Raw genomic sequence first — 24,997 nt, 5'->3', positions numbered from 1 at the left:
TAATTTCTCCCTGAATTCAACAGAGACTTGAATAAGATCTCCAGCAAAGGAATTGGCTCTTATTTATATATCATCTTAACCTCTGTGGGCAGTACAATGGTTTACATACTGAACGGGGTCCCATAAGTGCTCACTGAATTAAGTAGAGAACATTTATGGATCACCTACTGATTGTCAGACACCACACCTGGCCCACACTTACTGAGGACTTGATATGCTCCAGGGACAGTGCTAGCCACATTCAACCTCACCACAACCCTACGGCGTAGGCCCTATTATTGTCCCCACATTGCAGTTAAGCAATGTGAGGCACGGAGAGACCACATAATTCGCCTAACTAATGGAGCTGTGGGTCTAGCCAGGCAGCCCGGCTCCAGAGCTGACGCACTTAACTGCTTTACCAGGCTGTTTCATGATGGTGTGCTTGACACTGAAGCTTCTGGAAATTAAACAAGGCATTCCAATAAGAGCCACATCAAAAAAAATTGAATGACTGTACATTAATCTCTCCAACAGACATCCACAATAATCATGCCCCACCCAGCCCCAAGGAAGATGGGGCTCAGGACTGGGGGTGAGGGATGGAACAGGATGCCACTTCACACATGACTTGGAAAAGAAGCTGTAAGTTGAATGATCATGTTTGTCAGACCTGGCAAAAATATTTTGTACCTATCCCTTGAGAGGTTTGGCAGCTGCAATTTCCCAAAACAGAGTTATGAAAGAGCAATGGCTGGGTGCATTTGTGACTTTGGCACCAGGGCTTCTGGATCAAATCTCAGACAAACAGGGCAGTGCCCACATCACACTCCTGCCCACGCCTTATGAGGTCTCTGCCAGATTCTCTCCCCAGAGAATGGCACCTCAGACACCAACCCAACCTCAGTGAGGTGGTGTTTCCCTAGCATGAGCCCCCAAGGAAGCTCAAATCTACCCTCTGAGCTTGGTTTGGTCTCCATGAAGACATTTGCCACACTACATGGTGAAGATTGCCAGCCCCTACCTCCACAGCCAGCCGGAAGCTGGACACCTCCAGGTTCCCTCGGCCACCAGGACAGGCAGCCACATGTTGGAGAGTTGCTCCAAATACCAACTGGGATGGAAAATATCTCCTGGTCCTGAGACCAGAGAGGAACTGGCAGAGGCCATTTTATTTCACCAAATAATTCTGACTGCTTCAGTGGGTTGCAAACCTAGGTACTTATTAAAAATTAAAAGGTAGGTTCCCTGGGTCCACTTAGCCCTAAACAAATTGGAAAGGGGGCTGCAGGGGTGGGGGAAGTGGAATACTGGCTCGAGCACTTTTCCAGCCTCTCCAAGTGATTCAGCTGTGGAGCCAGTGAGGCCATCCTTCAGATGAATGAGGCACGTGGCCTCTGCCCTCCCCTCTCCAAACAGAACATGGGCTTCTCCCCTCACACAATCACACATTGGCCTTCTGTTTCCCGAGTGCCAGACTCTTCCCCATTTCTGGACCTTTGCTGAAGCTGTGCCCTCTGCAGGAATGCAGCTATCAGATCCCAGTGGAAAGAGTTCTTCATTCAGGCTCACCCCAAGTGCATTCAGTCACAGCACCTTCTCCTTTATGAGATTCCTTATTCTATCATTCTCTCTTCCCACAGCAGTCCATAAGCTCCCTGTTCCTCTCACCACTAAGAACCCCGTGCCTAACTGTGTATGCAGTAGGTGCACCATAGGTGGCCGGTGAGTATAGGCTGTGTCACAGCTACACAAAAAGCTACCAGTTAACTGTTGCTAGAGGGTGGTAGAATAAACCCCCTAGTTTGCCATAGTTCACAAAGGAGAGCCAAGGCCAGGCAGGATTGCAGGAACCTTGCACCCAGACCCCCACTGCCATGGTTCCCTCTCTGAAATGCCCCACAATCTGGGTTTCCTACAACCCAACTAGAACCAAGTGCCATATACCCAATGACAAATGAGGTGCCCAGAGCCAGAATAGTCTAGATGAATTTATTGCCATTCACATATTTCATAGAAAAAAAAAGATGTAGTAAACGGGTCAGGGTTATAAAAAAAAAAAAAAATCCAGGTTTGTACAGGTTGCTCTATTTACATCTGAGAGCAGGGCTGTCCTGGCATCAGGCACAGCAGCTGCACTTGTCTGACGTCCCTTTGCAGATGCAGCCCTGGGCACACTTGGCACAGCCCACAGGGCAGCAGGAGCAGCAGCCTGGGGAAGAAGGGGAGAGTGAGAGGTCAGAGCAGACTCAATCAGGCACCTCCCTGCCCCAGCAGAGGCCTGGCTCGAGCCCTGCCTCCAGCCCCAGAGGACCATCATTTCAGGATGGCATGGCTTTGTCAGTAGAGAACTGGTGGATCTTTGGGATGAGGGTTTTATATGAAAAAGCTGCCCAGCCCCACCTGAGTCTGGGACAGGACAGAAGACTGGACAGGTAGTGACTGGGGGTACAGGAACAAAAGGAGGCCAGTTCCCCAAAACCTACACTTAAGTGAGGAAAGTCTTCATGACAGGACAGGGGGCAAACCCCTCACACAGCAGTTCTGGGGAAGGCCAGGGAAGCTCTGAGCTGCCCCTGCAGGAAAGGGCTGGATCATCAGGTTTGAAATCACCTGGGGTCTCCAAGATCCTGGGCCTTAAGTACTTCAGGACCCAGAAGGGTTAGAAGGCTGCATCAGGAGGCAGGAGACCTAGGTTCACATTCCAGCTTTGTCCCCAACACTATCTGGTAACCTCTCTGGGCCTCAGTTTCTAGTTTGGTAATAAGAGGCTAGGACTCACTCATTTTTAAGGCAATTTGAGGTCTGATTTTGAATCAGGTATTGAAGGAGGGGTTTGGGGAAGCTGGTCATTGGCCTGCCCCTGCCTGCAGAGCTCTGGGTTCCCTGCTCTAACTCGGCCCATCCCCCAGATTCGCAGGGAAGGCCCCTCACTCACTCTTCTTGCAGGAGGTGCATTTGCACTCTTTGCATTTGCAGGAGCCGGCACAGGCACAGGAACCATCTGCAAAGAAGAGAAAAAGGCAGTGAACGGGGAGTGAGATGCAGAAGGTACAGCAGCTGGTCAATAACGCTTCAGTGCCCCCTCCTCTGTGCTGCAGGACCAGCCCTCAGAGCTCCTTTCCCACTCAGGGGAGAGGAAGAGAAGCCCCATCTCCTCTCCCTTCATTTTGGGAAGGGCAAGTGTTCTCTTGCTTTTACCCCACAAGCAAGGTCCCAGGCTCCAGACACAGCCCAGGAAGGCTAAGACAGGAGGCCAGAACCTTCTGTCCTGAACTCCGAAGAGGCAATGGCCCCCCGCTTCCCATCCACCCTGACTGCTCAGAGCCTGGTCAGAGCATTGGGGCTCAGCCAGCAGCCCCCTGACCAACTGGGTGACATGAAGCAGGACAGCCTTGGGCCTCAGTACCCTCAACTCTGACTTAGAGGCACAGGGAGGAGGGAAGTGGTCTCAGGGACGTGAACGGGAAGAAAGCACCTAACGCAATAAAGGAGCCCCTTCAGCTCAGAACTTAAAATGCGACTTCTTCAAACCCAGAACAGTCTGTACTGTGGCTGGGAAACGGGCATCCCAAGGCGCGGAGTTAGGTGTCCCTTACCAGGCGAGCAGGAGCAGTTGGGGTCCATTTCGAGGCAAGAAGAAGCAGGAGTTCTCAATCAAGAGGAAAACACGCAGCGGGATAGATGAAAAGCGTGGTAGAACACAGAAGCCGGCGGCTCCCTTTATAGTCCGGGAAGAGGGCCGGGCGCAGAGGCCCCGCCTCGTCCTTGCACCCGCCCCAGCTGAGTCTGCACCGCCCGCGATCCTGGGCCGGGTGCACCAACCCGTGAGCCAAGCGCCGGGCGCACCGCGGGGCCCGCCCCTTTGGCCCCACCTCGTTGTGAACCTGGCAGTACGTGGCGTCCCTGGCGTCCTGCCTGCCCTTCCCAATTTCCCTGACATTGCCTGCCTCTCCCTCTACTAGGCGTGCCGGGAAACTCGGAATCCCGGCGGTCTACACACCCCCAGCCCCCGCTCCGCTGTGTGTAGCTTTGCATTTCCCAGAGTCCCTGGATCACGTCCCTGGATCGGCGGGAGCGGGGAGCATAGCGAGGGGGCAGTGTGCAAATGAGAGGCCGAGGATGTGACACTCGGATTTCCTGCATTGCCAGTCCCTGTTCCCTTCTCCACCTAGGTCTGTTGGCCACGTTTCTCTTATGTCTAGGGACAGAACAGACACAGGGCTTTGCCCTCGTCCTTGCATTCTCCACTCTTGAGAGGCTGAATGGGCACATTTGCCCGGGTCCTCCTTTGCATAAAACTCTCCAGGTCGCCCCACAGCCTAGCCGGGCACCCCACCACAGGATGACAGTTTGGAAAATGTGGACTGCTCCCAGAAAAGGGATCATTTTAGGTGATATGCGGATTCCGGATTAAATTAAAATGCAAGAAACAGGGTTATTTTTCCTTCCATATTCCTGTTACTCTACGTAACATTAATCCGTGTTAGGCCGTTTTTAGTCACTTTGCATCTTTGAACCCTCACAGCAACCCTAAAGGGACATACTTCTATTTATGAACCCATATTCTAATCTGAACGACAACAATAAAAGGAGTTCAAGCCACCAGCCCAGGGTCAGAGGGCTGCAAAGTGACACTGCTGGGTCTGAATCCGGTCAGCGTCCCAAGGCAATGATGAAGCTTCCCTTTGGCCTAGGTATATTCATCTCTTTACTGCTTGAAATCTTTAAACAAAACCAAGCATCAAGGTCAGTCCTGGAAGCAAAACAGATGCAGAGGGGATACGAATAAGCATAATTTGATGGCAACCTTCTATGTCTGGAAGTTAAACTGATTCTTTTTTCAGTAGTGCTAATGAGTTTGCTTTTCATATAAATATATCTAAGGAAATAGGAATCATTTGAAAGAAAAACGTTAAGTCACATATTGGTGCAGGTGGTAGCAGAACTCGCAGGCATTCTTCCATTTCTGTGATGGGGACAGGGACTGTCTTGCTCATGGCTTTATATTTCTGGTTTGAATCCCTATTTTGTGGGCAGAGTGCAGGACCCTGTCCGGACCACAGGTCAATGCTCATGTGGCTGATGAGAAAGACAGAGGACACACAGGGAGGGACACCAGGCCTGCCTCTTTTGTCTGGAGTAAAAATGTCAACTATGCTATTGTCTGAGTCCATTTGGGCTGCTACCACCAGATACCTTAGACTGGGTCCCTTAAAACAGCAAAAATATATTTCTCTCAGTTCTGGAGGCGTGGAAGTCCAAGGTCAAGGCACCAGCGTATCTGGAGTCTTGTGAGGGCCCCGTTCCTCATGGATGTCTCTCTCTTGCTGGGTCCTCACATGGTGGAAAGAGTTAAATAAGCTCCCTCAGGCCTCTCTTATTAAGGCACTAATCCCATTCATGAGCACTAGGTCCTCTTATTTCAGTCACCTCCCAAATGCACCACCTCAGTACCAACACACTGAAAATTAGATTTGCATATATGAATATTGGAGGCACACAAGCATTTAGGCCATAGCAGCCATGAATAAAAATAACAAAATAACAGTTAATATTATAGATCATTTGCCATGTGCAAGGCACCATTCTAATTTCTTTATACCTACTAAATCATTTATTTCTGCAAGTCAGACCCGATTACAGTCATATGCTGCTTAGTGATGGGAAAGCATTCTGAGAAATGCATTGTTAGGTGATTTCATGGTTGTGCAAACAGTGTAAAGTGTATAATAACAAACCTAGATATTATGGCCTACCACAGACCTAGGCTATGTTATATGGCCTATTGCTCCTAGGCTTCAAACCTGTACAGCATGCTACTCTACTGAATACTGAAGGCAATGATAACACAATGGTATTTGTGTATCTAGATGCAGCCCAACATAGAAAGGTACAGTACGATTACCTTATAACCTTGCAGGACCACTACGCCATATGCAATGCGTCTATAACTAAAATGCCCTTATACAGCACATGATGTATTATTATATTCTGCCCCTTTTACAGTGCAGGAACTGAGCCACAGAGAGGTTGTGTCACCCAGGTATACGTGATGACACATCTGGGATTGGCACTCATACAAGCTGACCATATAATAATGCCCTCAACCACAACCCTGTGTCACCCTGTCATGTGACATATGAGGACACTAACTCTGGCACAGAGGCACAGTGGGAAGAGCACTGAGCTGCCAATCAGAGCCTCTGCATAGCTTTGTGTCCTCTCTGGGCTTCAGTTCCGCAACTATCAAGTCAGGGGCACAACTGGGCTAACTAACCATTGGCCCTCCCAGCTCTGGAATGTGAGGGGCCAGGCTTAGCATCCATTGACAGCATGATCTTTCACTATGGCGAGGGCATGAGGACACCCACAGCATAGATTCATTCATGCCTTTACTTCTGAACTGCGTGACCTTGGGAAGATTGCTTAACTCCTCTAAAAGACAGTACGACTCCTCTAGAAGACAACGCCATCTCACCGAACCCTGCACATTCACTGTGTCTCTGGCTTGTGTGAAGATCAAATGACTTGAAAGGTGGGAAAAGCTTGTTCTCTGTCTGAATGCTGGAGCAGTGTCTTATCCTGGAGAGCGGGTGCAGGAGGTCATCCACATGCCCTTGAGACCAGAACAGCAAGACTCTAAACCCATCTCCAACTTCCAGTCCACATAATACCTACAGGCAGATGGGCCTTTTCCAAGGAGTTTGATGGGAGCTAACAGGATTGTCTGTCTGGAAAGTCCACATAGACAAATGATTATAATAGCGTTGTTCAGTAAGCCCTAGGCCCCTAGTACCAGGCCACTGTCCCATTTGATCTCTATATGGAAATATAATCTCCTGTATACAGATGAGGAAATTGAGGCTCAGATAGGTTAAGCGACTTGTGCAGGCCACACAGCCGGTGAGGAGTGAAGTGGGCTGTGAACCCAGTTGTGTGACATCAAAGCCTGCACTTGGCCCAGGCTACCTTCTGAAATTCCCTCATCACAAAGACCACCTGCAGCCCATCTAGGGCTTGACTCCTGGGCCACCTGTCTCATCTTCCCTGTGATTGAACCGCAAATAACAATTCCCTGAGGAGATAGCTGGAGGGACCAGCTGTTGGTAGCAATGATCAGTCCTCATCCTTCTCAATGAACACCACACACCTTCAAACTACAGAATATGCCATCACCTCTGCAGAGGCAGCGTCAAATACTTCACCTGGGAACCCCAGTTGCTATCTATAGTCAGCTTGCCAGGATGATGCTGGACACTTCACTCCACCTGCCTATTCGCTGCACTGGCCTGAAGTAACCAAGGGCTGGAATTTGAAGGAGGAGACTGCAGCCTGACCTTGGGAGAAACTTCCAAAGATTCAGAGCCGAGTCAGAACAAGGAGCTCTCAGGGGTAGCGAGAGTTCCATGAGTGACATGGTGCCATTCAGGACAGATAGTTCCTTTCGGACATGTCCAGGCCAGCACTGCTGAAGGTGTGTGATCCACGCACGAGGGTCAGTCTACAAACTGTTCCCAGTCTGAAATACACACCCTAGAACATATATGCAATGTTTGTAAATTTTTATATTTCTGTTTTTTGTATGTTTATTTAAATATAGTCATATATTTTTCATATATTGTTTTTTGTATGTATTTTATTTTCATATATTTATATTTATTAATAATTTGCCTGTTTAATATTAAAAAGTACATTTTGTTTTTATATGTCATACTAATTCATTTCAGTTCATTTTCCCAAAGCTTAGGTCTGTTACAGATGCCCACGCCCATGCCATTATATCTCTTACATGTATACTGCTTTTTTTTTTTTTTGAATTGGACTTTCCCTCTTGTCACCCAGGCAGGAGTGCAGTGGCGCAATCTCGGCTCATTGCAACCACAACTTCCCTGGTTCAAGTGATTCTCCTGCTTCAGCCTCCCAAATAGCTGGGATTACAGGCACCCGACACCACTCATGGCTAATTTTTGTATTTTTAGTAGAGATGGGGGTTTCATCACGTTGGCCAGACTGGTCTTGAACTTCTGACCTTTTGTGATCTGCCCACCTCAGCCTCCCAAAGTACTGCGATTACAGGTGTGAGCCACCATGCCCGGCCTACATGTATAATGCTTTTACATTTTTTAGCAGAGACAGGTAATGTGATTTGCCGTAAGGCACTCAGTGTGTAAGGTGATAGGACATGGTACCAGCACCCATGTGTCTGGACTCTCAATGCAATCACTTATCCCAGCTCTGTTGGGTATCACGTCACTTATTTCCAAGGCACACAAAATAAAACTGAGCCAGAATAAAGTCAGCTTTTATTATCATTAACAAATTTTATTTTTAAAAAACCAAATGTACTAATGGGTCAGGGTTGTATGGAAAACAATTCTGGGTTTGTACACTTTCTACTTCTGGGAACAGAGCTTTTCCTACATCAGGAACAGCAGCTGCACTTGTCAATGTCCCTTTGCAGACACATCCCTGGGCACACTTGGCACAGCCTACGGGGCAGCAGGAGCAGCAGCCTGGGGAAGAAGGGGAGAGAGAGAGGTCACAGCAGACTTGAACAGGCACCTCTCTGCCGCAACAGTGGGCCCGGCTCAAGCTCGCACCCAGACCCAGAGCAGCCTTATTTCGGGATGGTGTGCTCTGTCAGGAGACAATGGTGGATCTTTGGAGTGAGAGCCTACCTATGAAAAACTTGCTCAGCCCCACCTGAGCCAGGACAGGGCAGAAGACTGGACAGGCAGTGACTGGGACTGTGGGGACAAAGGAAGGGCAATTCCCCAGGACCATACACTTCAGTGAGGAAAGTCCTCAAGAATCAGGTCTGTAGTTGGCCACCTGGTACATTCTTGTGACTTCAGTTTCCCCATTGTTAAGAATGAAGGTTGGGTAGGAATCAACCATCTCTAATGTTCTTCCAGCTCTGATCCTGAATCCGTTTCAGGGGATGTGGGAAGCTAGTGATGAGCCTGCTCCTGCCTGCAGAATCTGAGATCCCTCCTCTGACTCAGCCCAGCACCCCCCCTCCCCGCGATTCCCAGGGAAGGCCCCGCACTCACTCGTCTTGCAGGAGGTGCGTTTGCACTCCTTGCATTTGCAGGAGCTGGTGCAGGTGCAGGAGCCACCTGCAGGGAAGAGAAAAAGGCAGTGAGCGGTGAGTGTGGTGCAGGGTTAGGAGCAGGCCCTCAGCATCCTCCTGCTCAGTGCATGGGAAACCTGGTACCTTGTTCCACTCAGGCACACGGAAGCCCAGCCCCACCCTTTTTCCCCACCGTGTCGGATGGGCAGGCGCCCTCCTAATTTTACTCCCCAAGGCCTTATATCGGGAATCTCTAAGAGGCAATGCTCCCTGCCTCCCATCCACCTCAGGCAGCTCTAATGCTGGACAGAGCACTGGGTCCCAGCCTGGGAACCCACTGGCTATCTGGGTGACCTGGCAGTTTTGAGCCTCAGTCTTCTCGCTTCAAAAATGGGAGGGCCACTTTGGGAGGCCGAGGCGGGCGGATCACGAGGTCAGGAGATCGAGACCATCCTGGCTAACACGGTGAAACCCCGTCTCTACTAAAAATACCAAAAATTAGCCGGGTGTGGTGGCGGGCGCCTGTAGTCCCTGCTACTCAGGAGGCTGAGACAGGAGAATGGCGTGAACCCGGGAGGCGGAGCTTACAGTGAGCCAAGATCCGGCCACTGCACTCCAGCCTGGTGGACAGAGCAAGACTCTGTCTCAAAAAAAAAAAAGGGGGGGAGGCTCTGGGAAGATGGTGGCAACATTCCAAGTGGTAATGAAGGCGCTTGACAGGGAAAAACCCGAGAAGTGCAAAGTAAAGGAGGCCACTTTAGGAAGAGCTAACATGCGCCTCCCTCCTGCCCCGGGTACATTCTATCCTCTGGAATGAAAATGGATACTCTAAGGCCCCGAAAGCCGGTATCCCTTACTAGTGGAGCAGGAGCAGTTGGGGTCCATTACGAGGCGAGGTGAAGCTAGAGTTCCTAAGGGAGAGGCGAAGAAGCAGTGGGGCAGGTGGGAGGCGTGGTGGATTCTAGGAACCAGAAGCTCAATTTATAGTTAGAGGAGGGGGCCGGGTGCAGAGTACCCCCTCCCCCACCCCTACGCGGAATCCGCGGCGCCTGCGGTCTTGGGTCGAGCTGTGCGCAGCAGAGGGGTCAGGCGCACTATCCCCTGAGTGCAGCCTGGTGGGCTCCCGGGGGCTGCCCCTTTGGGGCCCGCTAGTGCTAGAGGGGCTGTGGTGCCAGAGGTACGCGCCGCCCCTGCCACCCTGTGGTCGCGCTGTCCCCACCCCCTCCATTCCCGCCGCCCCGCACCGTCGCCATCAGCTTCGCCTCTCCCGGGTCCGTGTGCAGCTCCATCCTCGTGCTCACCTTCTTCGTTGGCTAGAGCGGGGAGCAGAGCGAGTGAGCCGTGTGCAGATGAGCCACGGTGGAGGTGACTTGCTTCTCCCTCGCCCTCTCCCCTCATTACCTGTACCTCTTCCCACCTAAGACCCTCAAACTCGTTTCCCCTGTAGACAGATCGTGGCGACCACGGGTCGGCCTCTCTCTCTTGCCTCCATGCTCCTCCTCTGAGGTGATGGCGGGCACATTTGTCAGTTTCCTCCTTTTCATATAGTTCTCTGGGACTTTCCAGGCCTGCCCGCCACCCCACTGCAGAATGGCAGTTTTGAAAATGAGGGATGCCCTCCAAAGAGGATGACTTTAGGTGACATGCAGACCCTGCGGTCAATCAAGGAGAGAAGTGGGGATTTCTCCTCAATGTTCTTATCATGTAACATTTAAAATGTGCCAGGCCTTTTTAAATAGTTCATTCCTTGAACACTCCCAACAATCCTAAAGGGAAATACTATTTATGACCCGTTTTACTAATCTGACAACCATAACAAGAAGTTTAAGTAACTTGCTCAACATCACAGAGCTGACAAGTTTACACTGATTTGAATCCAGCCAGCATTTCAAGAGAAGGTGTCCATGATCAAGCCTTCCTTCGGCCCAAGTTTGTCAGCACTTCTCTATTGCTGGAAATCTTTTTTTGTTTCGTTTTGTTTTTTGTTTTTTGGGTTTTTTTGTTTGTTTGTTTTTTGTTTTGAGACGGAGTCTCCTCTGTCGGCCAGGCTGGAGTGCAGTGGCGCGATCTCCGCTCGCTGCAATTTCTGTCTCCCGGGCTCAAGTAATTCTCCTGCATAAGGCTCCACAGTAGCTGGGACTACAGGCATGTGCCACCATGCCAAGTAATATTTGTATTTTTAGTAGAGACCGGGTTTCACCAAGTTGGCCAGGCTGGTCTCCAACTCCTGACCTCAGGTAATCTGGCTGCCTCGGCCTTCCAAAGTGCTAGGAACACAGGCATAAGCCACCGTGCCCAGCCTTTTCTGACTATCTTCTATGTGTGGAATAAGATTGATTTTCATTTTCACTGGTGGAAAAGAGTTTGCTTTAAATAAAAAAAATTTAAGAAAATGTCAATCCCTTCAATGTTATACGCTAAGTAAAATACAGTGACTGTGAGTGCAGAAATGACATTCTTTTTCATCTGACATGAGGCATGGAATCTTGCTTATAGCTTTATATCCCTAGTGTTGATGACTATTATATGGGAAGATCAAATGTCCCTTTTGACCACAGGACACATGTTCATGTAGTAGATGAGAATAGCAGGACACACAAAGTGAGCATATCTGGCCTGGCTGTTTTGTCTGTGAGTAAGTAAATATCCCCCATGCTATATGTAATGAGAAAAAAAAAAGCAACATTTAATGTTATAGATGACTCACCCCTTGCCAGGCACCATTCTAAGTTCCTTACATGAATTAAGCCATTTAATTTTACAAGCAGACATTATTATACTCCAGTTAATGAGACTGAGACACAAAGAGGTTATGTCACACACATAGTGGCAGAGGTGGGATTTGCACTTATGCAGTCTGACTGCAGCATCATGTCCTTACCCCATGCTCTATGCCACCAAGTCAATACAAAGATGAAGACGCTGAATGTCTGGCTGGGAGGCAGTGGTGGAAGCACGTTGAGTTGGCAGTGAGACCCCTGTGCATAGCCATGACCTCCCTGGGCTTCAGTTCCTATCTCTCAAGCCAGGAGCAAAATTTGTTCATCTCAGAAAGTATTAATCATTTCAATGTGAAATGATACATAAAATATGCACATGGCAGCAGAAATGGCAGTCATTCTATATGTGACATGAGGCACAGCATCTTGCTCATAGCTTTATAACCCTGTGTTGATGACATTTTTGTGGGAACAGTGAATGGCTCTCTGGTCCACAGGACCTGCGTTTGAGTGGTAGATGATAATGACAGCATACATAGCTAGGCACTCCAGGCCTGGCTACTTTGTCTGTGAATAAACAAATATCCGCTACGTTATGTGTAATGATTGTTTTAAATAAGCAATAGGCAATATTATAGATAACCACTTGCCAGGCATCATTCCTCATTCTCTCTCGCTCTTTTTTTCTTTCTTTTTTTTTTTTTTTGAGATAGAGTCTTGTTCTGTTGCCCAACCTGGAGTACAGTGGCACGATCTTGCTGACTGTAACTTCTACCTCCTGAGCTCAAGTGATCCTCCCTTCTCAGCCTCCAGAGCAGCTAGGACCACAGGTGCATGGCATCACATCGTCTAATTTTTGTAATTTTTGTAGAGACAGGGTTTCTCCATGTTGCCCAGGCTGGTCTCAAACTCCTAGGCTCAAACAACCTTCCCACCTCTGCCTCCCAAAGTGCAGGTATTACAGGCATGAGCCACTGTGCCCAGCCCACTCTCTCATTTAATCCCTGCATTGAGATATAATCTCCTTTCTACAAATGAGGCACTAGATGCTCAGAGAGTTTGGGTGACTTGCCCAAACTACACAGCCAGTAAGTGGTGGAGTGCGCTGTGAACTAGGACTGCCTGACAACTAAAACTATGCCCTAGGTGCAGGCTGCCTTCTGAAATCGCTTCACCAAGAAGCAGCAGGTAAGCGTGGTCCTGACTTCTATGCAAGGAGACTCATCTTCCTCTTTGACTGAACATCAAATAGCATTCCCTCCAGAAATGGAGGGACTAACTTGTCATTAACAAGACATCCAGGACTCTTTCCTTCCTAAGGAACATCACCACACTCAGCAAGCTGCACGATCTGCCATAGCTGTGTTCTGAGAACTTCTGTAAATAAAGTAATATTAATTATGGAGATGATGAAATCACAAGCAAAATTCCAAAATAACTTCATCTGCAACCCATGATCACATTGCCTCTTGCCAGGAGCATGCTGGTTTGAAGTAGTCAAGGGCTAGAGCTTGAAAGAGGAGCAAATGAAGCCTGACCTTGGGAGGAACTTCCAAAGATTCAGAGCCAACTCCCAACAGGGAGCTCTCAGAGTTCAACAAGTGTCCTGAGTGTGCTGTCTGTGATGCTGGCTAGGCCACCCTGTTGATTCCTCATGAGAATGTCCTGGCCTGTGCTGCTGAAGGTGTGTGGTCCACAATGGGGCCAGTCTGCTGTTTCCAGTCTGCAATGCAAATCACCCATGAACATATATATGTACAGAGTTTGTAAATCTTCCATTTTTCTGTTATTTCTGTATGTATTTATTGATTTTTTTTGTGTAAAATGTAAAACATGGGTTCTATATTTTGTTTCATTGTCTTCATAATTAATATTACTTTATTTACAAAGGTTGAGGTCTGGAATGGATAGAAAATGAAAACTGTTCCTTCACCGTGGAGTTTGAGAAGCCCCGTGGAGGATTCAAGCAACTTAGGCATTGGAATCCACCTCTTGTGGTCACTTTCAAGCCTAAAATCCGCTGAGGATCTGAACTTGGGCAGGGAAACCTGAGAATAACCATGAGGAATGGAGAAGTCTCTGTACCACATTCAATATGAGTGGAGCTGATTGCATATGTTCCCATCCCCAAATGATACGGCACAGTGCAGGTGCATTTTACAGAAGATGGAGGTCAGTGATGTAACGGGGCTTGCATGAAGGCACTCAGACTGTTCAGCACTCACATTTCCATCCTGAACCCAGTCTCTAAACTCCCAGTTCAATCTCCCACCCCAGTCCCTTATTCGAAAAAACACAACAGGAACCAGAACCAGAATCAAATCTAAGTGTTTAATTATTATTCACATATTTCACAGAAAAAAAAAGGAATGTAGCAAATGGGTCGGGGTTGTAGAAAAAATATCCTGGATTTTACGTGTCATTCTGTTTTCATCTGGGAGCAGGGCTGTCCCGACATCAGGCACAGCAGCTGCACTTCTCCGGTGCCCCTTTGCAGATGCAGCCCTGGGCACACTTGGCACAGCCCGGGGGGCAACAGGTGCAGCAGCCTGGGGAAAAAGGGAGAAAGAAGTCACAGCAGACTTGACCAGGGAGCTCCCTCTCCCAACAGCAGGCCTGGCTCGAGCTCAGACTCCAGCCCCAGAGGATCCTTAGTTCAGGATGGCACGGCTTTTTCAGGAGACAACTGGTGGATATTGGGGTGAGTCTTCCTATGAGAGACTGCCCAGCCCCACAGGAGCCCTGGACAGGGCAGAAGACTGGAAAGGCAGTGACGGCCTAGGGGGACAAAGGAAGCAGGCACTCAGGGCCAGCCTTGGGTTCCCTCCCAACCTTAGCCACAGCCCCAGATTCTTGGAGATGGCCCCGCACTCACTCTTCTTGCAGGAGGTGCATTTGCACTTTTTGCATGTGCAGGAACTGGCGCAGGTGCAGGAGCCACCTGCAAGGAATAGAAAAAGCCAGTGTGTTGTGAGTGAGATGCAGAAGGTACAGCAGTGGGTCAATGAGTGTCCAGTTCCCTCTTCTCTGTTCAGGGCCAGTCCTCAGAGCTCCTTTCCCACTCAGAGCAGAGGAAGAGAAGACCCATCTCCTCTCCATTCATGCTGGGAAAACCAAGCACCCTCCATTTGTGTTCCAAAGGTAAGTCCCAGGCTCCAGGCACAGCCCGGGAAGACTGTGACTTCGACATTCTGTCCTGAACCCCGAAGAGGCCATGTCCCCACCTATCCAATGCCTCCCATCCAATCCGGCTGCTCAGAGGCTGGTTAGAGCATTGGGGCTCAGCCAGCAGCCTCGTGACCAACGGGGTGATGTGGAGCAGGACAGCCTTGAGCCTCAGGATCTTCAACTCTGACATAGAGGCACAGGGAGGAGGGACATGCTCTCAGGAGCTTGGACAAGAGGAAAGCACTGGACGAAGTAAAGAAGTCCTCTTCAGCTCAGACCGCAAAATATGACCTCCTCAAACCCAGGGACACTCTCTATGGTGTCTGGGAATTTGGCATCGTAAGGCACAGAACCCGGGCGTTCCTTACCAGCCGCGCAGGAGCAGTTGGGGTCCATTGCAAGCCGAGGTGACACTGGAGTTCCCAAGCGAGAAGAGAAGAGGCAGTGGAACACGTGGAGGGCGTGGTGGAGCGCAACAGTTGGCAGCTCCTTTTGTAGTCAGGGGAGGGAGCCGGGCGCAGAGACCCTGCCCCGCCCTTGCACCCGACCCACTGTTTCCGAGCCGCCCGCGGTCCTGGGCTGGGCTGTGCGCAGCAGACGGGTCGGGCGCAAAGTACCTCGAGCGCAGGTCGGTGCACACTGCGGGGACGCCCCTTTCGCAGCGGCTCCCGCGGGAGGCGCTGTGCACCTGGGTGAGCTGCTTCTTTCACCCTCCCGGGCCTGCCCAGTTCCCTGAGGTTACCTGCTACTCCCGCCCCTTGGCGTTCCCCATGCCCCTAGATCCTGACCTGCGCCCCACACCCCCAGGCCTGCCCAACTCCTGTCAACAGCTAAGGCTTTCCTGGAGTCCCAGTGCAACCCCAGTCTCTTGTTCAATTGTCTGGATTGGTGGGAGCAGAGAGCACAGCGAGAGAGTAGTGTGCAAGGGACAGGCCGAGGATGCGACCTTCGGATCTCTGGCATTGCCTGTCTCTGTCCCCGTCCCCAGCTCAGTTCTTTGGCCACGTTTCTCCTGTGCACAGCAACACGGAAGGCACAGGACCCTGCCTCCCTCCCATCAAAGTGTACTTATTCATATCCCTCTATGTCTCTGTTTTGCTTCCAGGACTGACCTTAAGCTTAGTTTTGTTTAAAGATTTCAAGCAGTGAAGAGATAAACATACCTAGGACAGAGGGAAGCTTCATCACTGACCTCTCTACCTTGAGAAGCTGACAGGATTCACACCAAGCAGTGCCACTTCCCAGCCCCCTGACCCTGGGCTAGTGGCTTGAACTCCTTGTCATTGTCCAGATTAGGAATACGGGTTTGTGAATAGAACTCATGTCCCTTTAGGGTTGCTGTGAGAGTTCAAAGATAGAAAGTGACTATACAGGGCCAAACACAGACCCGTGTAATGTGGAGTAATAGGAATATGAAAGGAAAAATAACCAGCGCTCTTGCTTTCTAATTTAATGCAGGATCTTCATATCACCTTCAATGATCCCTCTTCTAGGGACATGCCACACTTTCCAAACTGCCATCCTGTAGTGAGGTACCCGGCTTGGCTGTGGGGAGACCCTGGAGAGATTTATGCAAAGGAGGACCTGGACAAATGTGGCCCTTTCAGCTCCTCAAGAGTGGAGAATGGAAGAGAGAGGCAGAGCCCTGTGTCTTCCGTGTTGCTGTGCACAGGAGAAACGTGGCCAAAGGACTGAGGTGGGAACGGGGACAGGGCGGATAATGCCGGAGATGCGAAGTTCGCACCCTTGGCCTGCCCTTTGCACACTGCTCCCTTGCTATGCTCCCTGCTTTGGCAGATCTAGAAAGTGGAGCACAAGACTGGGGTTGCCCTCCACTCCAGGAAAGGCTTAGCTATTCACTAGAGACCTGGGCGTTGGTGAAGGTGAGGGGAAAGCCAGAATACGGGGGTAGGCGGAACGCCAAGGGGCGGGTGTAGCAGGCAACCTCGGGGAAGCTGGGAAGGCCTGGCAGGGTGAGAGAAGCCGCACATGGGGGGGCACAGCGCCTCCCTCGCGAGCCGGTGCGAAAGGGGCAGTCCTGCTGTGTGCACCCAGTTGCGCTCAAGGGACCTTGCACTTGGCCCATCTCCTGCGCACAGCCCAGGCCAGGACCGCGGGCGGTGCGGACTCAGCCGGGCGGGTGCAAGGGCGGGGCGGGGCGTCTGCGCCCGGCCCCCTCTCCTGACTGTAAAAGCAGCCGCTGGCTGTTGGGCTCCACTACGCCTTCCACGTGCACCACTGCCTCTTCCCTTCTCGCTTGGGAACTCTAGTCTCGCCTTGGGTTGCAATGGACCCCAACTGCTCCTGCGCCGCTGGTAAGGGACGCCCGGGTTCTGTGCCTTGGGATGCCAAATTCCCACACACCATGGAGAGTGTCCCTGGGTTTGAGGAGGTCGTATTTTGCGATCTGAGGTAAAGGGGACTCCTTTATTCGTCCAGTGCTTTCCTCTTGGCCAAGCTCCTGAGAGCATTTTCCTCGTCCCTGTGCCTCTATGTCAGAGTTGGGAGTCCTGAGGCTCAAGCCTGTCCTGCTCCACGTCACCTGGTTGGTCACAGGGCTGCTGTGTGTTGGTCACAGGGCTGCTGCTCTGCTGCTTGCTCAGAGTCAGCCCCAATTCTCTAACCTGACTCTGAGCAACCGGATTGGATAGGAGACATTGGATAGGAGGGGACATTGCCTCTTCCAGGTTCAGGATAGAAAGTCGAAGTCGCCGTCTTCTTGAGCCGTGTCTGCAGCCTGGGACTTTCCTTTGGAGTACAAATAGGAGGGTGCTTGGTTTTCCCAGCATGAATGGAGAGGACATGGGGCTTCTCTTCCTCTGCTCTGAGTGGGAAAGGAGCTCTGAGGGCTGGCTCTGCACAGAGAAGGGGGAACTGGACACTCATTGACCCACTGCTGTACCTTCTGCATCTAACTAACAGTTCACTGGCTTTTTCTCTTCTTGCAGGTGTCTCCTGTGCCTGCGCCGGCTCCTGCAAGTGCAAAGAGTGCAAATGCACCTCCTGCAAGAAGAGTGAGTGCGGGGCCATCTCCAGGAATCTGGGGCTGTGGCTAAGGTTGGGAGGGAACCCAAGGCTGGCCCTGAGTGCGTGCTTCTGGGGAACTGGCCTTCCTTTGTCCCTGTAGGCCGTCATTGCCTGTCTAGTCTTCTGCACTTTCCAGGGCTTATGTGGGGTGGGGCAGCTTTCTCAAAGGAAGACTCACTCCAATGTCCACCAGTTGTCTCCTAACAAAAACCATGCCATCTTGAACTAAGGGTCCTCTGGGGCTGGAGGGATGGAGACAGGCCTCTGTTGGGGCAGAGAGTTCTCTGGTCGAGTCTGCTCTGACCTCTCACTCTCCTTTCCTCCCCAGGCTGCTGCTCCTGCTGCCCTGTGGGCTGTGTCAAGTGTGCCCAGGGCTGCATCTGCAAAGGGGTGTCAGAGAAGTGCAGCTGCTGTGCCTGATGTTGGGACAGCCCTCCCAAGTACAAATAGAGTGACCTGTAAAATCCAGGATTTTTGTTTTTTGATACAATCTTGACCCATTTGCTACATTCCTTTTTCTGTGAAATATGTGAATAATAATTAAACACTTAGATTTGATTCTGGTTCTGGTTCCTGTTGTGTTTTTTGGAATAAGGGACTGGGGTGGGAGATTGAACTGGGAGTTTAGAGACTGGGTTCTGGATGGAAATGTGAGCGCCGAACAGTCTGAGCAACTTCAGGCAAGCCCCGTTACATCACTGACCTCCAGCTTCTGTAAAATGCATCTGCACTGTGGGAATGTGGACATACGGTATCAGCTCCAATCATGTTAAACATGGTACAGAGACTTCTCCATTCCTCATGGTTATTCTCAGGTTTCCCTGCCCAAGTTCAGATCCTCAGCGGATTTTAGGCTTGAAAGTGACCACAGGAGGTGGATTCCAATGCCTAAGTTGCTTGAATCCTCCACGGGGCTTCTCAAACTCCATGGTGAAGGGACAGTTTTCATTTTCTATCCATCCCAGACCTAAATCTTTGTAAATAAAGTAATATTAATTATGAAGATAATGAAACACGAAATATAGAACCCATGTTTTATATTTTACACAAAAAAATCAATAAATACATACAGAAATAATAGAAAAATGGAAGATTTACAAACTTTGCACACACGTTCATGGATGAGTTGCATTGGAGACTGGAAACAGCAGACTGGCCTCACTGTGGACCACACACCTTCAGCAGCACAGGCCAGGACATTCTCATGAGGAATCATCCGGCTTGGCCTAGCCAGTGTCACAGACAGCACACTCAGGACATTTACTGAACCCTGAGAGCTCCCTGTTGGGAGTTGGCTCTGAATCTTTGGAAGTTCCTCGCAAGGTCAGGCTTCATTTGCTACTCTTTCAAGCTCTAGCCCTTGACTACTTCAAACCAGCATATTCCCGGCAAGATGTAGTGTGATCATGGGTTGCAGATGAAGTTATTTTGGAATTTTGCTTGTGATTTCATTATCTCCATAATTAATATTACTTTATTTACCGAAGTTCTCAGAACACAGCTATGGCAGATCGTGCAGCTTGCTGAGTGTGGTGATGTTCCTTAGGAAGGAAAGAGTCCTGGATGTCTTGTTAATGACAAGTTAGTCCCTCCATTTCTGGAGGGAATGCTATTTGATGTTCAGTCAAAGAGGAAGATGAGTCTCCTTGCATAGAAGTCAGGACCATGCTTACCTGCTGCTTCCTTGTGAAGCGATTTCAGAAGGCAGCCTGCGCCTAGGGCATAGTTTTAGTTGTCAGGCAGTCCTAGTTCACAGCGCACTCCACCACTTACTGGCTGTGTAGTTTGGGCAAGTCACCCAAACTCTCTGAGCATCTAGTGCCTCATTTGTAGAAAGGGGATTATATCTCAATGCAGGGATTAAATGAGAGAGTGGGCTGGGCACAGTGGCTCATGCCTGTAATACCAGCACTTTGGGAGGCAGAAGTAGGGAGATTGTTTGAGCCCAGGAGTTTGAGACCAGCCTGGGCAACATGGAGAAACCCCATTACTACAAAAAATACAAAAATTACATGGCTCTGGTGGCCTGTGCCTGTCCGAGCTACTCTGGAGGCTGAGATGGGAAGATTGCTTAAGTCCAGGATATAGAGGCTGCAGTCAGCCAAGATTTTGCCACTGAACTCCAGGCTACAAAACAGAATGAAACTCTGTCTCAAAAAAAAAAAAAGGAAAAGAAAATAAGAGAGTGGTCTGGCTGCTGCCTAGGTTTTAATAAACAACAGTGATTATGATCATTCTCTCTGCACTGACTTTCTTGGAAAAAGATACCATTAAATCCTAACTCACTCCTAGAGAAAGGCTCATTGGTTTGGAAGCATTGCTCTGGATGGGATGCTGTGAAGGGGTTGCATACCTGGCTGATCCAGTGCCAAGAGGAGTGTGGATATCCTCCTGCAGAAACTCCTCTGTGATAAGACACTGCCCCAACATTTGAACACACATAAAATCCTTTCTCATTCTTCATGTCATTTGACCTTCACGCAACCTGTTGAATGAATGTCACAAGCTTCAGGACAGGGACAGAAAATATTCAGGGGCTGGTGTGCTTAAGTCATCTTTCAGAGGAATTAAGCAACCTGTCCAATGCCCCACAGTTGAGAAGGAAAGGGATGGATGAACCTATGGTACAGCTGGCCTCTGGCCCTGCCCACAGCTGGCAGATCATGGCATCCCTAGATGCCAAACCCTGCCAATCTCTGTTCAAAGCTATAAAGGACCTTGGAGATGAACAAATTTTGGCTTGAGAGATAGGAACTGAAGCCCAGAGAGGTCATGGCTATGCACAGCGATCTGACTGCCAACTCAATGTGCTTCTAAAGCTGCCTCCCGGCCAGACATTCAGCATCCTCATCTTTGTGTTGACTTGGTGGCATAAAGCATGGGGTAAGGACATGATGCTGCAGTCAGCCTGCATGAGTGCAAATCCCACCTCTGCCACTTTGTGTGTGACACAACATCTGTGTCTCAGTCTTATCAACTGGAGTATAATAGTACGGCTTGTAAAATTAAATGATTTAATTCATGTAAGGAACTTAGAATGGTGCCTGGCAAGGGGTAAGTCATCTACAACAATAACTGTTGCTTTTTTTTCTCATTATACTTAGCATGAGAGATATTTATTTACTCACAGACAAAGCAGCCAGGCCAGATGTTCTCACTTGTGTATCTTGTTATTCTCATCTACTACATGAACATGTATCCTGTGGTCAAAGGGACATTCGCTAACACTAGGGATGTAAACCTATAAGCAAGATTCCATGCCTTATGTCAGATCAAAAAGAATATCATTTCTGCCCTCCCAGTCACTGTACTTTACTTAACATACATTATTAAAGTTATTAATATTTTCTTAAATATATTTTCATTTAAAGCAAACTCTTTTCCAGCAGCGAGAAATGAAAATCAGTCTTATTCCACACATAGAAGACAGTCAGAAGATGTATAAATGTGTGTTGTATGTGTGTGTATATATATTACAGTTATAGATTGTTTTTGTCACAGCTTATGGTTCAGCTTGTGGCTTGACATTGTTTAAAAGATTTCCAGCAATAGGGAAATGCTGATGACGTACCTGGGCCAAAGGAAGGCTTGATCATGGACACTTTCTCTTGAGAGGCTGGCTAGATTCAAATCAGTGACAGTTTTTCCATTCTGTGATGTTGAGCAAGTTACTTAAACTTTATGCTATAATTGTCAGATTAGTAAAACGGGTTCATAAATAGTATTTCCCTTTAGGATTGTTGGGAGGGTTCAAAGAAGCAATGATTTAAAGGGGCCTGGCAAAATCTAAATGTTATACGATCGCATCGAAGGAAGAGAGAGAGGCTGATCCGTGGTCGCCAGGTTCCGGGTACGGGGGGAACAAGTTTCAGGGTCCTAGGTGGGAAGAGCGACAGGCAATGTGCGGGGGGAGGGGGGGAGGACGCGAAGGAGAAACGAAAGTCACCTCCACCGCCGCACATCTGCACACGGCTCACTCTCTGGGCTCCCAGCTCCCGCCAATGAAGAAGGTGAGCACGAGGATGGAACTACACACGGACCCGGGAGAGGCAGAGCTGATGACGAAGGTGCAGGGCGGGGGATGGGGATAACGCGACCACCTGGGAATAGAAAATAGCCCTCAGGGTGGCAGGGGCGCCAAGTACCTCCGGGAGCACAGCCCCTCCCGCAGAAGCGGGCGCCCAAGGGACGGCCCCCGGGGGCCCACCAGGCTGCACTCAGGGGATGGTGCGCCCTACTCGCCTGCTGCGCACATCCCAACCTAGGACCGCAGGCGTCGCGGATTCCGCGTGGGGGTGGGGGAGGGGGTGCTGTGCACCCGGCCCCCTCCTCTAACTATAAATTGATCGCCCGGTTCATAGAATCCACCATGCCTTCCACCTGCCCCACTGCATCTGCGCCCCTCTCTTAGAAATTCCAGCTGCACCTCTGCTCGAAATGTACCCCAAGTGCTCCTGCTCCACTAGTAAGAGATACGGGGTTTCGGGGCCTTAGGATCTCCATTTTCATTCCAGAGGGTAGAATGTCCCCGGGGCAGGAGGGAGGTGCATGTTAGCTCTCCCTAAAGTGGCCTCCCTTACTTTGCACTTCTCGTGCTTTCTTCCTGCCAAGTGCCTTCATCACCACTTAGAATGTTGTCATCTTCCCAGTGCCTCCCATTTCTGAGGGGAGAGGACCGAGGCTCAAAACTGCCCTGCTCCGGGTCCCCTAGATAGCCAGTAGGGTCCTGGGCTGGGACCCAGTGCTCTGTCCAGCATTAGACCTGCCTGAAGTGGATGGGAGGCAGGGAGCATTGCCTCTTAGGGATTCCTGACATAAGGTCTTGTGGAGTAAAATTGGGAGGGCGCCTGCCCATCCGAGCCTGTGTGGAGAAAAGGTGGGGCTGGGCTTTCGTGTGCCTGAGCAGAACAAGGTACCAGGTTTCCCGTGCACTGAGCAGGAGGATGCTGAGGGTCTTCTCCTAACCCTGCACCACACTCACTGCTCACTGCATTTTTCTCTTCCCTGCCGGTGGGTCCTGCACCTGCGCCAGCTCAGAGGCAAGCATCATCTTGGCACACTCCTGTAGTCCCAGCTACTCTGGAGGCTTAGGCAAGAGAATTACTTGAGCCTTGGAGACGGAAGTTGCGGTGAGCCGAGATCGAGGTTGCAGTGAGCCAAGATTGAGCCACTGCACTCCAGCCTGGCCAACACAGGGAGACTCCGTCTCAAAAAAAAAAAAAAAGATTTCCAGCAATAGAAAAGTGCTGACGACATACCTGGGCCAAAGGAAGGCTTGATCATGGACAGCTTCTCTTGAGAGGCTGGCTAGATTCAAATCAGTGATAAGTTTTCAGCTCTGTGATGTTGAGCAAGTTACTTCAACTTCTTGTTATAGTTGTCAGATTAGTAAAACGGGTCATAAATAGTATTTCCCTTTAGGATTGTTGGGAGTGTTCAAAGAACGAATGATTTAAAGAGGCCTGGAACATTCTAAATGTTACATGATAAGAACATTGAAGAGAAATACCCACTACTCTCCTTGATTGACCACAGGGTCTGCATGTCACCTAAAGTCATCCTCTTTGGAGAGCATCCCTCATTTTCAAAACTGCCATCCTGCAGTGGGGTGGCTGGCAGGCCTGGGGTAGTCTGGGAGAACTATATGAAAAGGAGGAAACTGACAAATGTGCCCGCCATCACCTCAGAGGAGGAGCATCCAAGGAACAGAGAGAGAGGCCAACCCATGGTCACCACGTTCTGTCTACAGGGGAAACGAGTTTGAGGGTCCTAGGTGGGAAGAAGGACAGACAATGAGAGGGGAGGGCGAGGGAGAAGCAAAAGTCACCTCCACTGTGGCTCATCTGCACACTGCTCACTAGCTCTGCTCCCTGCTACAGCCAGTATAGAAGGTGAGCATGAGGATGGAGCTGCACACGGACCCCGGAGAGACAAAGCTCGTGGCGACGGTGCTCAGAGGGAGGAAGGGAACAGTTGAGGATAGCATGTAAGAGATATAATGGTATGGGCATCTGTAACAGACCTAAGCTTTGGCAAAATAAACTAAAATTAATTAGTATGAAATATAAAAACAAAGTCTACTTTTTATACTCAACAGGGTGGGAAAGGATTGTTCTCTGTCCAAATGCTGCAGCAGTGTCTCATCCTGGAGAATTTTGTGCAGGAGGTCATCCACATGCCCTTGAGACCAGATCAACAAGAGACCCATCCTCAGCTTCCAGTCCACATATAACTCCAGGCAGATTAGTGTTACCCAAGGAGCTTGATGGGGTGTAACAGGATTCTATCTCCAGGAAGTGCACATGGACAAATGATTATAACAGCACTGTTTACTAAGCCCAAGCCAGGTGCCAGGGCACTATCACATTTAATCCCTACATATATTTATAATCTGCTTTCTACAAGTGAGGAAATGGAGGCATAGAGAGGTTAAGTGATTTGTGCCAGCTATACAGCCAGGAAGGTGTGAAGTGGGCTGTGAATCTGGTTATGTGACACCCAGACTTGCACATGACCCAGGCTGCCTTCTGAAATGCCCTCTTCACAAAGGGCACCTGCGGGCAAGCATGGTCCTGACTCCTGGGCCACTTGACTCCTCTTCCTCTGTGATTGAACATCAAATAGCAATTCTCGAACCAGTAGCCAGTGCAACCTACTGTTGGCCTAACTACCAGTCACCAGGGTGACTCCTCTCTCCTTCTTGATGAACAGCAACACACCTTCCAACTGCAGAATATGCCATCACCACTGCATCAGCACACTCAGCATCCTTCATCTGGACCCAGTCATTCTCATGACTCTGCATTGCCAAGATGACGCTTTCCTCCACATCTCCAGTCACTTTGCTGCCCTGAATTAATCAAGGTTGGAATTTAAAGAAAAAAAATAGCTTAATCTTGGGAGAAACTGCCAAAGATTCAGACACAAGTCACTACAGGAGCACTCAGGGGTCAGCGAGTGTCCTGTTGGTGACACTGGGCTGGCCGGGACTGATGGTTCCTTGTCAGGATGTCATGACCACTGCTGC

General features: G+C 49.8%; 3 protein-coding genes and 1 pseudogene across 3 annotated transcripts; 1 reads left to right on the top strand and 3 right to left on the bottom strand.

Moving 5' to 3' along the window:
* Positions 1–1,957: 1,957 nt before the first annotated feature.
* MT1X (metallothionein 1X) lies at positions 1,958–3,694 on the bottom strand. Its single transcript, XM_032157390.2, has 3 exons — positions 3,579–3,694; positions 2,918–2,983; positions 1,958–2,191 (listed from the first exon to the last, which is right to left on the bottom strand). The coding sequence occupies exons 1-3, from the start codon at positions 3,604–3,606 to the stop codon at positions 2,100–2,102; spliced, it is 186 nt and encodes a 61-aa protein (XP_032013281.1). The 5' UTR covers positions 3,607–3,694; the 3' UTR covers positions 1,958–2,099.
* A 4,710-nt stretch (positions 3,695–8,404) lies between these two features.
* On the bottom strand, positions 8,405–9,940 carry LOC116471283 (metallothionein-1-like; annotated as a pseudogene).
* Positions 9,941–14,092: 4,152 nt separating this feature from the next.
* On the bottom strand, positions 14,093–15,410 carry LOC116471280 (metallothionein-1L-like). The gene is made up of 3 exons (XM_032157395.2): positions 15,312–15,410; positions 14,651–14,716; positions 14,093–14,324 (listed from the first exon to the last, which is right to left on the bottom strand). Exons 1-3 carry the CDS (start codon positions 15,337–15,339, stop codon positions 14,233–14,235), a joined length of 186 nt encoding a protein of 61 aa, XP_032013286.1. The 5' UTR covers positions 15,340–15,410; the 3' UTR covers positions 14,093–14,232.
* A 1,769-nt stretch (positions 15,411–17,179) lies between these two features.
* LOC116471279 (metallothionein-1F) lies at positions 17,180–18,460 on the top strand. The gene is made up of 3 exons (XM_032157394.2): positions 17,180–17,258; positions 17,892–17,957; positions 18,299–18,460. The coding sequence occupies exons 1-3, from the start codon at positions 17,231–17,233 to the stop codon at positions 18,388–18,390; spliced, it is 186 nt and encodes a 61-aa protein (XP_032013285.1). The 5' UTR covers positions 17,180–17,230; the 3' UTR covers positions 18,391–18,460.
* The last annotated feature ends 6,537 nt before the right edge of the window (positions 18,461–24,997 follow it).

The sequence above is a fragment of the Hylobates moloch genome, unplaced genomic scaffold, assembly GCF_009828535.3.
Source record: "Hylobates moloch isolate HMO894 unplaced genomic scaffold, HMol_V3 SCAFFOLD_6, whole genome shotgun sequence".
Taxonomy (NCBI): Eukaryota; Metazoa; Chordata; class Mammalia; order Primates; family Hylobatidae; genus Hylobates; species Hylobates moloch.
Note: the sequence above shows the minus strand (reverse complement) of the source record. Positions and strands in the feature narration are given on the sequence as shown.

Excerpts from the sequence above, each read along its gene's own strand:
- MT1X (XM_032157390.2), bottom strand. The coding sequence starts at position 3,606 with ATGGACCCCAACTGCTCCTGCTCGCCTG. Across the intron at positions 2,984-3,578 it reads CAACTGCTCCTGCTCGCCTG|ATGGTTCCTGTGCCTGTGCC; the intron begins GTAAGGGACACC and ends TCTTCTTTGCAG. Across the intron at positions 2,192-2,917 it reads ATGCACCTCCTGCAAGAAGA|GCTGCTGCTCCTGCTGCCCT; the intron begins GTGAGTGAGGGG and ends CTTCTTCCCCAG.
- LOC116471279 (XM_032157394.2), top strand. The coding sequence starts at position 17,231 with ATGGACCCCAACTGCTCCTGCGCCGCTG. Across the intron at positions 17,259-17,891 it reads CAACTGCTCCTGCGCCGCTG|GTGTCTCCTGTGCCTGCGCC; the intron begins GTAAGGGACGCC and ends CTCTTCTTGCAG. Across the intron at positions 17,958-18,298 it reads ATGCACCTCCTGCAAGAAGA|GCTGCTGCTCCTGCTGCCCT; the intron begins GTGAGTGCGGGG and ends TTTCCTCCCCAG.
- LOC116471280 (XM_032157395.2), bottom strand. The coding sequence starts at position 15,339 with ATGGACCCCAACTGCTCCTGCGCGGCTG. Across the intron at positions 14,717-15,311 it reads CAACTGCTCCTGCGCGGCTG|GTGGCTCCTGCACCTGCGCC; the intron begins GTAAGGAACGCC and ends TATTCCTTGCAG. Across the intron at positions 14,325-14,650 it reads ATGCACCTCCTGCAAGAAGA|GCTGCTGCACCTGTTGCCCC; the intron begins GTGAGTGCGGGG and ends CTTTTTCCCCAG.